Source organism: Grampus griseus (assembly GCF_964374135.1).
Source record: "Grampus griseus genome assembly, chromosome: 15".
NCBI lineage: Eukaryota > Metazoa > Chordata > Mammalia > Artiodactyla > Delphinidae > Grampus > Grampus griseus.
In genome coordinates, this window is record NC_139009.1 from 77475297 (window position 1) to 77487681 (window position 12385).

Genomic DNA, 12385 nt, shown 5'->3' on the forward strand with positions numbered 1-12385 from the left:
ATTTTTTTTTCTTAGATTCCATATATATGTGTTAGCATACGGTATTTTTCTCTTTCTGACTTACTTCACTCTATATGACAGACTCTAGGTCCATCCACCTCACTACAAATAACTCAGTTTCGTTTTTTTTATGGCTGAGTAATATCCCATTGTATATATGTGCCACATCTTCTTTATCCATTCATCTGTCAATGGACACTTAGGCTGTTTCCATGTCCTGGCTATTGTAAACAGAGCTGCAATGAACACTGTGGTACATGACTCTTTTTGAATTATGGTTTTCTCAGGGTATATGCCCAGTAGTGGGATTGCTGGGTCGTATGGTAGTTCTATTTTCAGTTTTTTTTTTTTTTTTTTTTTTTTTTTGCGTACATGGGCCTCTCCCGTTGTGGAGCACAGGCTCCGGATGCACAGGCTCAGCGGCCATGGCTCGCGGGCCCAGCCGCTCCATGGCATGTGGGATCTTCCCAGACCAAGGCCCGAACCCGTGTCCCCTGCATCGACAGGCGGACTCTCAACCACTGCGCCACCAGGGAAGCCCCTATTTTCAGTTTTTTAAGGAACCTCCATACTGTTCTCCATAGTGGCTGTATCAATTTACATTCCCACCAACAGTGCAAGAGGGTTCCCTTTTCTCCACACCTTCTCCCTTGTTAGTTCTTTAAATTGACTACCCCAAGCCCAAACTTTGAGCTTTGCTTTGATTCTTCATTTATTGAGCACCTAAAACCCACGTTTCTTTGTCCTGTCAATTCCTCACAAATTTACTATTTCTTTGTCTAAAACATATAAAAGCTGCCTCTTCCGCCACTTCGTAGGTCCCATTTCTATGACATTTCCTGCACATGAATTAAAACTTATTTCTTTTTCTCCTGTTAATCTGTCTTGTGTCAATTTTATTAGGCCAGCCACAAGAACTTAAAAGGGGTGGAGGGGGAAATTTCCCCCTCCCTGACAAGTGTAAAGAGTATATAATATTCTGAATCACTTTGCTGTACATCTGAAACATTGTAAACCAACTATACTTCAATAATAAATAAATACATAAACAAATACATAAATAAATAAAACCAAACATTAAAAAAAAAAAAAGAGGGCTTCCCTGGTGGCGCAGTGGTTGAGAGTCTGCCTGCCGATGCAGGGGACATGGGTTCGAGCCCTGGTCTGGGAAGATCCCACATGCCACGGAGCAACTGGGCCCGTGAGCCACAGTTACTGAGCCTGCGCGTCTGGAGCCTGTGCTCCACAACAAGAGAGGCCGCGATAGTGAGAGGCCCATGTACCGCGATGAAGAGTGGCCCCCGCTTGCCACAACTAGAGAAAGCCCTCGCACAGAAACAAAGACCCAACACAGCCATAAATAAATACGTAAATAAATTAAAAAAAAAAAAAAAAGCACCATCAGAGCTTCAGACCCCTCCCCCAAACAGACAAGCCCTGAATTACTGTTTCCTCATGTTCAGTTTGGAAAAAAAAAAAAAAATATATATATATATATATATATATAAAATGCAGGTATGAAGAACTCATTACAGTAACTTTCCATCTGTGACCTTAACAGTGCTCTGGATGGCCTTCTGACCCATTGGTGACCGAGACCATGACACATGAACTCCATCATTCATCACTGGCCTGATGAAGCACCGGATACTGAAGCAGCTGCCCACCCCTAGAAGAATGGGTTTCATCAGGGTTAACTCACACTTCATGGTTTTCACGGCCACCTTCTGAGAGGTCCCATCCTGCTGATTAAGATTTCCTTCCACGACAGACCCAAACTCTCCTGTGAAGTAAAACAACATCTATATTGACCTTGTGCAAAATCTCTCTTGCCCACAGAAATGCAATAGCACTGTAGCTGCTGTTTTCACGTGGCTCCATTGTGACCCCAACACAGCAGCCGGGCAGAGCTGGCCAGGTCACCCACACTGGTAAACCCAGGGCACAGGCCATGGCCTAGCCTCCTGCTTGTCACAAGCTTGGTTGGCTCAGACTTAGCTCAGCTCATCACTTTATTAAGCATCATAACTGATTCAAGAAACTTACAAGACAACATGGAAATTGTTACTGACGTGCATCAAGTACAAACTCTTAATACCATTATCATTTATCCTAAGACCATTTTGACAAATAAGTATTTTCACCTCTGTTCCTATTTAATTAGGAAGGTGACAAGAATACTAAACTTAAGAACTAGAGGAATAAATTGAAAATATATAGGAAGCCGACCCATGAATTGCATTGCATTTTAATGAAGAGAGGAAATGAATATTTTTCGAGAGCCTACCGTGTTTGTTAGGCTCTGCAGAGGCCTTTTTCATAGGCCAAATATGAGTTTCAAAAATCACTATTTCCTTTGTCATTTTAAAAGTTATAAGACAGAACTATTTGTATTATAACTTCAAGTCACAAAAATGGTATTTTATTTAATAAATATATATTTTTAAAAATGACTGTGAACTGTTTACCTTCTCACTCATATTTTAAAAGAATGAAACTGCTTACCTTCACCCAGAATTTTTCCAAGAATTAGAAGGTTCCTGTCAATCACGACATCCTCTAGTTTATTTTGCAGTTCCTCACTGACTCCCAAGCTATGTACTATAAAAGGAGTCACAGAACATACATGACCTGTCAGTACGCTTCCTTTCATCTGAATATAATTAAAATTGTATATAAAGTCCTATAAAAAAGTTAAACATTTTTCTCATTTTATATCCGTAGCTCTCCCCCCAAAATGCCAGTAGTAAAATATCACACTGAATTGTACTTAATGATTAAACTGAGTCGAATGTTTCAGGGCAAAATTAATCCTGCAGGATTATAAAAATCAGAACCGTATTTCTCTTCCCGTTGGGTGGTAGCAGCAGCTGGCACTCCGATGCATGCAGGGGACCTTTGCCCTTGACTCTAAAGGAGTGAGGAAGCTAAGTTCATATTCTTTCTTTTCTTTTTTTTAATTTTTAAATATTTATTTATAAATTTATGTGGCCGCGCTGGGTCTTAGTTGCAGTACGCGGGATCTTAGTTGCCGCCTGAGGGATCTTCGTTGCGTCACGCGGGATCTAGTTCCCTGACCGGGGATCAAACCCGGGCCCCCTGCATTGAGAGCTCGGAGTCTTAACCACTGGACCACCAGGGCAGTCCCCAGTCAATATTCTTTCTAGTGGAGCATTTACTAGTATACCCCTAAGTGTGGGATACAAAAAAAGTCATCAGGACACCTCCCCTGCCCTCCCATGCCAGGGAAGGTGGCACAGAATCCACAGGAAACATGTAGAGAACAAGGTACAGTTGGTTTTACATATGGTATATAGAACCTCATTATAATGACATAGAAAGCGCTAAATTGAATACTTGGTGGGGGACTGAAGGTTAAGATTTTCTATGAGGTGTAGATATGCAGCACAGGCAATCAGTGTTATCAATAAAGGCTGTTAACCAGGAGAGGGAGACCAATTCAATAGCCATTGGGCAAATGATTCAGCTTGTGCCATAGTTAGGGAACGAGCAAGACTTAGAAAGAAAAAAAAATGTGGTAATTACAAAGGACACATTAGCTTTTAGTGAAAAAATTTTACCCAAATAGTGCTTCAATCAAGGAAAGAAACTGGTCTAAATGACAGATTTTTTTTAAATGCAAGAATAGACATCTAAAAGGCAAAACTTCTAGATTAGAGAAGTAATAACATCCTACATCAAATGAGTTTTTGTTTCATAGTAACCTGTCTTCCATCATCCTTATATTTATTTGTTGTTGTTTGTTTTGTTTTTTGGCAAACATCCTGAAGCTTGAATTTGATAATATTCACACACTTCCAACACTGTTTCTTTCTTTTTTTTTTTTTTTTGCGGTACGCGGGCCTCTCACTGATGTGGCCTCTCCCGTTGCGGAGCACAGGCTCCGGACGCGCAGGCTCAGCAGCCATGGCTCACGGGCCCAGGTGCTCCGCGGCATGTGGGATCTTCCCGGACTGGGGCACGAACCCGTGTCCCCTGCATCGGCAGGCGGACTCTCAACCACTGCGCCACCAGGGAAGCCCGTACCAACACTGTTTCTGAAATTATTCAAGAACACAGCTATCTGTCTTTCCCATTCTTTGAAACTAAAAGAGTTCCCGCTCTGATTCAGCAAAGCTCAAACCATAACTGTCACAAAGCATACTAGCAAATTGTTCCCTGACTTGGTTGTCAGGAAAAAACAGGAAATGAGCTCAAGATTATGACAGTTGCTTTGCTGTTTCCTTTAAATCCCTCTGCCCACATCTTCTCCTCTCACCCTGAGAGTTCCTTCTTCCCTCCATGTTTCATGGCATCGGGAGTCCTTAACCCCTGTCACTTCACCGTGGGTCCAGCTCCAGATTTCCAGGAAACTGGCCAGTAGGGAAGCCCAGGGCCATGTCTGACTCTCTACTTGTTGGTTTCCAGAGACATTTTGCATATTAAAGATAAGACATTCTTCGACTCCTTTGGCTTTTGTTAGAAATCTATCAATTTGTGGTTTTCTTTGCTCTCAACCATTTTAACTTTTGCCAAAACAGAGAAATGAGAGTCAACTTACAGGTGAGTTCAATGGCTCGCCGACAGAAGGACTTCTTTGCTATGTAACTGACAACCAATTCTGAATCCTCCTCTGTGAAGGCGCTCCTGGGTGAATGAGAACAGACATCTCACACAAGCAGCAGAAGGCTACCCAGGCTGGGGCTGGTTCCACAAGATGCTACTAAGCTTCTGACTGTTAAAAGGGCTCTTCTAGTACAAAGACCTTTCTCACTGGGAGAAATAGGCTTCTTTCCTTAGATCCATTTTAGGCTTACCTGGCAATATCAAACAACCCTGTCTAGGAACCATCAAGAGCTGAGAACAACTCATAAGCTCCCAACGGCCAAAGCTGCAACAGTTTGAGCAACACGATAGTCGTATTGGATTATAACCCAAAGTATAAAATGAATATTCATGAGTCCAGACTGATAATACACACACACGCATGTGTGTGTGTATATGTGTATAAATAAATAAAATGGGGGAAAGAGAGAAGTCTCCTGCGCAGAAGAATTCCAAATATTTTATATAGATACTCTGTCTTTAAGAGATGGGGGTAGCGTTAACTCCTTACCCTGTAAGTGTGAGCTGCATATATGGACTTGCTTCCTAAGAGCCCAGTATAAAAAGGGAGAAAAAATAACTATGGTAGAGAAATCAGGCAGACACCACCTCAGCCAGGTGATCAGGATTAACATCAACAGTGATAAATCATGTTGACAGTGTGTATCCTCGAAGTAATGGGATGAAGATAGCACTCTACCTCTGTAGTCTTCCACTCAATAACCTGTAACCCCAGTCTAATCATGAGCAGAACATCACACAAATTCCAAGAGAGGGCATCCTACAAAATACCTGAGCAGTACTCCCGGAAACTATCAAGTTCAACAAAAACAAGGAAAGTCTGGGAAACTGCCATGGCCAAGAGGAGCCTAAGGAGACATGATGACAAAATGTAATGTGGTGTCCTGGACAGGCCTCTGGGAAAGAAAAGGGATATTAGGCAAAAACAAAGGAAATCTGAATAAAGTATGGACTTTGTTAATGACAATGTATTGATATTGTTTGACTGATTGTAGCAAATATACTGTCCTAACATAAAATGTTAATAACAGGGGACCCTGGAGGTGATGTATATGGAAAGTCTCTGTACTACCTTCTCAATTTTTCTGTAAATTTAAAACTTTTTTCTGAAAAATAAAACCTATTTAAAAAAATCCATTTAGTCACTGTTTTAGACTAATTGGTGGCAAGTACTATGAATTCATGAGTCTAAATTATAGACTTAACCTCACGTTATCTTGCATATATAGATTATTTTAAAAGAGAGAACACATTTAAAAAATAATATATTTGTATGCAAAGTAAAGAATTTGGAAGGATTTATGCCAAAATAGCAACTGAGACCAGGTATAAACCCTGGAGTTACAGGTGGGTTTCACTTTCTACTTTCAACTATTCTATATAATTTGATTTTTTAAAAAAACTAGAAGAATGTTACTTTTATAAGTGGAAAATAAAGGTATTTTCATTAAAAAATGAACAAATGAAAGGTGCTTGTACAAAATGAACAAATGAAGAGGGTGTTGCAGTGAAGACCCAAGGAAACTGACTTCAGTATAAAATAATGTATAAAATAACCTGTGATCAACTTCTCACTTGTTTTCCGGTTCTGCTCAGCTTAATGGTTCTTGGAGATAATTTTATTTCTAAATATTTGAAACAGTACTGGAATCTTATTAATATATCTGCTGTACTTTGCAGCCCCACTTTTTGGTAAGTTTTAAAACATTCAACATTAAACTTCTCCAAATTTTTACAGCTAGGGTTGAATCAGATAATATCTAAGATCTATTTTGGTGGTAAGCTTCTGGGCTCTGTGGAACCATGAGTTAGTGGAGGACTAGCTGATAAGAATGTTTTCACACGGAGCATTTTCTTCTGCATTTCTTAACTGCTAGACTATAAGCTACATGTGGGCAGCCCCATGCTTGTCTTGTTCATCTCTCTCCATCCAATCCCTAGAACAGGTTCTGTTTTTTGAACATTCCTTCCTTTCTCCACAGATCTGAAATGCAATCTTCATTGTATATTCTATTCCCACACACATATGGGCACCCTGTGATGTCCATACACTGAGTTCTCACCAATACCTCGCTGTTCTAATCATTTAACATGTTTTCATACCTAGTAGGATGAGCCCTCTCCACCCAAACTTTTGTGTTTTTCAAAACTGTCTTGGCTGTCTCTGCTCATTTACTCTTCAAGGTAAATCTTCTTTCTTTCTTTTTTTTTTTAAAGATGTTTTTTGAGGTGGACCTTTTTTAAAGTCTTTATTGAATTTGTTACAACATTGCTTCTGTTTTATGTTTTGGTGTTTTGGCCACGAGGCATATGGGATCCTAGCTCCCTGACCAGGGATCGAACCTGCACCCCCTGCATTAAACCCACACCCACTGCATTGGAAGGCAAAGTCTCAACCACCGGACTGCCAGGGAAGTCCCTCAGGTAAATTTTCAAATCAGCTTTTATCAACAATCCTGCAGCAATTTAGATGGTGATTATATTGAATTTATGGTTAACTTGGGGAAAAATGATCTCTTGACAAAACTGAGCCTTCCCATCTATGAACATGGTACACATCTTTCCATTTATTTGCGTTGTCTTCTGCAATGTCAGTAAAGCTTAATAAGTTTTTCCACAAAGCTCTTGTACATATATTGGGTTTCTTCTTAGGAACCTTATAGTTCTCGTGCTCTTGTGGATGGGATGTCATTCTAGCACCTTGACTTTAATGTATTTTAAAACCAGAATCAAAATATTTTCACAACATTTAATGTCCTAAAAAATATTAAGTTTCCTCTTAAAGGAAAACAAGAAAGGAGGAAAGCAAGAAGAGACTTTGGAAGAAGTAAAAAGCTTTCACTATTGCCTGCCTTTGTGGCACTGGCCTAAGTAAGGAAGCTGCCTCCCCCCGGGGTGTGCATAATACAGGGACCCAGCTGGGTACCGGAGCTGGGCCAGCAGAAGAGGCATTAACGCTTGGCAGAGCAACTTCATCGATACCACTGAGCAAAACATTGTAAACTGAGAAACTTACCCAAACTTTGTCTCCTGGAATCTTTTCCTGATGGCCAGAGATATATATAAAGTCAACCCGATCAAAACAAATCCACAAAAACAGCCAAGGATGATGAGCACAGGATCTTTGTTGCCAGGTGCTGGGGTTGACGAGGGGGCAAAGTTGACCCAACCTGGTAAAACACCAATAGACTCAATTCAAAACATCTCTTTGGGATTCGGGGTAGCTGATTTACAGTATTGGGGAACTCTCTTCATGTCAGTTATGAATGTATAAGCAATGGAAAAAATAGTAAAACTAGTATTTAACTGGTATGTTCTGGAAATACTGAGAATCAAAATGCTTTATTTCTTTGTTAAAAAAAGTATCAAGCGTAGTTTGAACACTGCTTGCCAGCTTCTAGCCACATAGCTCAGGATATAGAGAGAATGTATTTTCCATGCCCTGACAAATGTCATACTCCTTTCCAAGTTTGGATCAGCTTCCAATGCTTTATCCTTTGTGCTTTCAGTGTCGTAAAATACCTCTGTGAGTTCCTTTAATGTTGTGATGAGAAGGCAGAGACTTTGAGTTGCTGCTGAGGCATTTTCTTTTATTTTATTAAAAAATATTTATTTATTTATCTATTTACTTATTTGGCTGTGTCAGGTCTTAGTTGCGGCACGTGGGATCTTTTGTTGTGGCGCACGGGCTCTTTGTTGTGGCGTGCAGGCTTCTCTCTAGTCGTGGCGTGCATGGTCCAGAGTGCGCGGCCTCAGTAGTTGCAGTGCATGGGCTCTCTACCTGTGGCGCGCAGGCTCACTTTCCTGTCGGCATGTGGGATCTTAGTTCCCCAACCAGGGATCGAACCCGTGACCCCTGCATTGGAAGGCGGATTCTTAACCACTGGACTGCCAGGGAAGTCCCTGCTGAGGCACTGTACAGTATGACAACCCTGCTTGCAACCCAGTATGACAATTCAGAGTCTGGGCATTTTGATGAGGATCTGAGCTTAGGAGTCCTGCTGCAAGTTTCTGCTTTGCTTTTCCAGGGGCACCTTTTAAAATAACCATTTAGAGTTGAGCCTCTGAAAAGTTAAGTACAGGCGTTTTCTATCCCCTCTCTACCGCCTGCTCTGACGTGGGATGAAGGACCACCCTTGCTCTGGCTCTCCCACCTCCTCACCCCACACCCACATCTGGGATCTGTAATAGATCTTGTGACTCTGCTTCCTTTGTGTGGGTGTATTGAAACTGCACAATCAAAATGACCCCAGGGTTTTCACTTCCCCAAAGTGGCAGCTCAGATGCTGAGGGAACTATCTACCCACCCCATGGGGGTGGTGTGCGCTCCTCATTCAGTGGGCCATAATCTGCATATTCTCAATTCAGTACATCAGCTTCGGGGCCCCTGACACACAGGTGAAGACTGTGGCCAGTGTAACTCCCTCTGGGACATCTTTCGCCTTTTCAGCACAACCAGTTCACTCATGTGGGTAAGTCTACCTTCACTGAGTTCCCTGGCTGCACGTCTCATGGACCAAATGGCAGCAGCGTCAACATGCCCACAGTCAACTACTTCTTTCGTAATTCCACACACATTCAATTCAAATTCCACTTCCAACACTATCACTTTTTCTTTCTTCTCTACATTTTCATCTTTGTTCACCAGCTCCGTCTCTCAATTATCTGCTTCTGTGAAATGTCATGTGGGTTCGCCCCTGCGAGACAAGGAAGTAGCACAGCTCTATGCCTGTTAGACGCATGTGAACTGAATAAGGAAAGCACGGTGACCAACCACAGACTTTGAAAGAAGTGACCCGACTGGTCACAACCAAGATGCCCCTGTTATTTATGGAGTGATCTGTGTACTGAAGAGCTGGCGGTGAAGTTTATCAATTACTCACAGTTAATATGTGCTGGCACCTTAAATTTGAACCATATTGTTGGGGAACAGGTGTGATGTCACTAAACTGTGGTAACTGAAATGTATGCAGACAGGAACCATGCAAAACCAGGACTGCCAGAACAGCAAAGCTTTTTACAGTTTTGGACAGTTTATTATGAATGAAGATGAAAGCTCTGTCATCTTAAACCCTGACTTTTTTAAAAAAAATTGAAGAATAGGACTTCCCTGGCAGTCCAGTGGTTAAGACTCTGTGCTTCCACTGCAGAGGCCGTGGGTTCGATCCCTGGTCTGGGAACTAAGATCCTAGATCCCACGTGCCACAAGATGTGGGGAAAAAAAAATGAAGTATAGTTGATTTACAATGCTGTGTTAGTTTCTGGTGTACAGCAAAGTGATTCAGTTATATGTCTGTGTGTGTGTGTGTGTGTGTGTATATATATATATTATATATATAATATATATATTCTTTTTCATATGCTTTTCCATTATGGTTTGTTACAATATATTGAATATAGTTCCCTGGGCTACACAGTAGGACCTAATTGTTTATCTATTTTATATGTACTAGTTTGTATTTGCTAATCCCAAACTCCTAATTTATCCCTCTCCCACCCCCTTTCCCCTTTGGTAACCATAAGTTTGTTTTCTATGTCTGTGTTAAACTCTGATTTTTAACCTGTGCCTCTAGAATCAGAATCTCATTGTCCCTGAATTTCTGCCAGGTAGGCATGCCTTGTGTCCCCAACACCAGTTACTAATGTTCCCTCGGGACTGGGCTTATGGGCTGTAGGAGCTGTAATATGGATCCAATTTGGCACTAAAAGGGAGAACATACTTGAGGGTCACTGGGACAGACATAGGGGGACTCAACGGTCTGTTCCCAAGTCCTGTCTGCTACGGCTACAAAGGCTATATATTTGGCAAGAACTTGTAAATGCACAAATCACACCCATATAGATGTCTGCGTAGAGTTCATGGTAGCAGTTCATTAGCAAACAACCTAGGGCAGGTCAGAGTCAGAACGAAGGCGGCTGCCCTGGTCTAAAGAAGCAAACACAGCATTTGGGCCACTTGGGGCACCATGGCGTCACCTTGCTTAAGGCCACTCCAACAACAAGCAGAAACCAGAACGCAGGGATGGGCATTTAGCTGAGCGAGCCCAGCGCCGTGTAAAGATGGCTTCTATAGGAAACGCTTCTTGTTCTGTACCAATGAATCACAAAGCATGTTACCTAAGGTTTGAATGGCTAATAACTGAGCAACCTGCACCGCTTAAAGCAAACAAAGAAAAACGGTGCCAATCATAGAGAGCTGAGGATTAGCCACATTGCCTACCCAAAATTCAGTCATGTAGTATGGACGCATTTAAACAAATTCAATACTATATATAAAATAGCTAACTAATAAGGACCTACCGTATAGCACAGGGGACTCTACTCAATGCTCTGTAATGAGCTATGTGGGAAAAGAATCTAAAAAAGAGTGGATATATGTACATGTATAACTGACTGACCTTGCCGTACACCTGAAGCTAACACAACATTGTAAATCAATTATACTCTAATAAAAGTTAAAAGCAAAACCAAAACACCTAAATTCATTAAGTCCAGTCAAATTCTGGGTTCTGAAAGGGACGAATCTTCCTAGGAAGTTATTACACTGGAGAGTAACAGTCGTGGGAAGACTCAAGGGTACCGACAGCTCTGTGATCAGCGATCAACTACCCTCATCCCTGCGAAATTTCCTTTTGGTCTTTATGTTTCATTCTTAAACAAGCCGTCCATGCCACAGGCTACTCTCTGGCCACCTGTGTGCTGCCCGGACTGATGTTCCGTCAGTCAGTCGGGCACCAGCGCTCACCGTGTGCGGGGACAAATATTTTCACTGGGTCACTGAAGGGCCCGACTCCCCCTCTGGTGACGGCTGCAATCCTCACGGTGCACGAGGCGTTGTGGACTTGAACAGAAAGCCGAGCGAGACTGTCGTTCTGGCCGACTTCTTCTGAGAGCTCTTTCTGGGGACAGAGAGGAAAGGAAAGGAAAGGAGATACTGAGGCACCAGGGGCCTTGTTGCCTGAGGGAAGTTCTTCCGAGGGAAGCTGCCCCACCCACATCCCAGGGGCAGCGGCCGTGTTCCCACAGCATCCCTTCCTCACTCAGCCCACAGCCAAGGGAGCCAATAGGTGGGCAGTGATGCAGGACAGGCTGGCAGCATCCTCAGGTCTTGGGGATCTGGGCCTACTAGGGTCGTGCGAACATGGTACTTAGAGAGGTCGGTGAAGAAACCTCTGGAAGAAAGGGAATATGTGGCAGATGCACCCGAAGGCAAAAGCAAGACTGTCTCCTCGACACTCCCGCCCTCAGAACCCCCAGAGAACACTGCCCAGGAGCTGCACTGAACCTTGACATTGACCCCCTGCCAGCTTCCCTGAACCAGCACAAGTGGGCTCGTGTTCCTTGCAATTCTAAGAGTGGTGACTACAGTCTACATTTAGAAGGGCACTGACACTTTTTCTTCCAGCGACAGACACACAATGTGCTCCGTTTTCAAAAATCTGGCTTTACTTATTTTGTTTTAAAGCCATCGCTGCACAACTTGACCCATTAAAACATGGGGGATGGGGGAGATTTTTGAAAAAATAACCAGGGGAAAAAATACTTTCCCCTTTGGTTCCAAACCTTGACTATCATGGTGTTCTCTGGTGCGGGAAACTAATTTTGCGTTTGAGATTGGCTTTTCAAATAGGAACCACAGGGTTGGTGAAGGCTGAAATGTAGCACTAGGAACATGTCTTTAATTCTGAATTAGGGAGATTTGTTTTCACAGAGAGATATCACACATGGAGCACAGATACCATGGATCAGCAATGGAGAG

At 42.4% G+C, this 12385-nt stretch overlaps 1 protein-coding gene across 1 annotated transcript in view; it reads right to left on the reverse strand.

The window, feature by feature from the left end:
* Window positions 1-12385, reverse strand: part of MERTK (MER proto-oncogene, tyrosine kinase) — a gene marked incomplete at its 5' end in the record, with an annotated part of 113496 nt that overhangs the window by 22269 nt on the left and 78842 nt on the right. The window contains 5 exons of the mRNA XM_082672844.1: window positions 1703-1783; window positions 2506-2601; window positions 4562-4647; window positions 7643-7796; window positions 11372-11525. Of these exons, the coding sequence (XP_082528970.1) occupies window positions 1703-1783; window positions 2506-2601; window positions 4562-4647; window positions 7643-7796; window positions 11372-11525 (571 nt within the window). The remainder of the gene's footprint in view (window positions 1-1702; window positions 1784-2505; window positions 2602-4561; window positions 4648-7642; window positions 7797-11371; window positions 11526-12385) is intronic.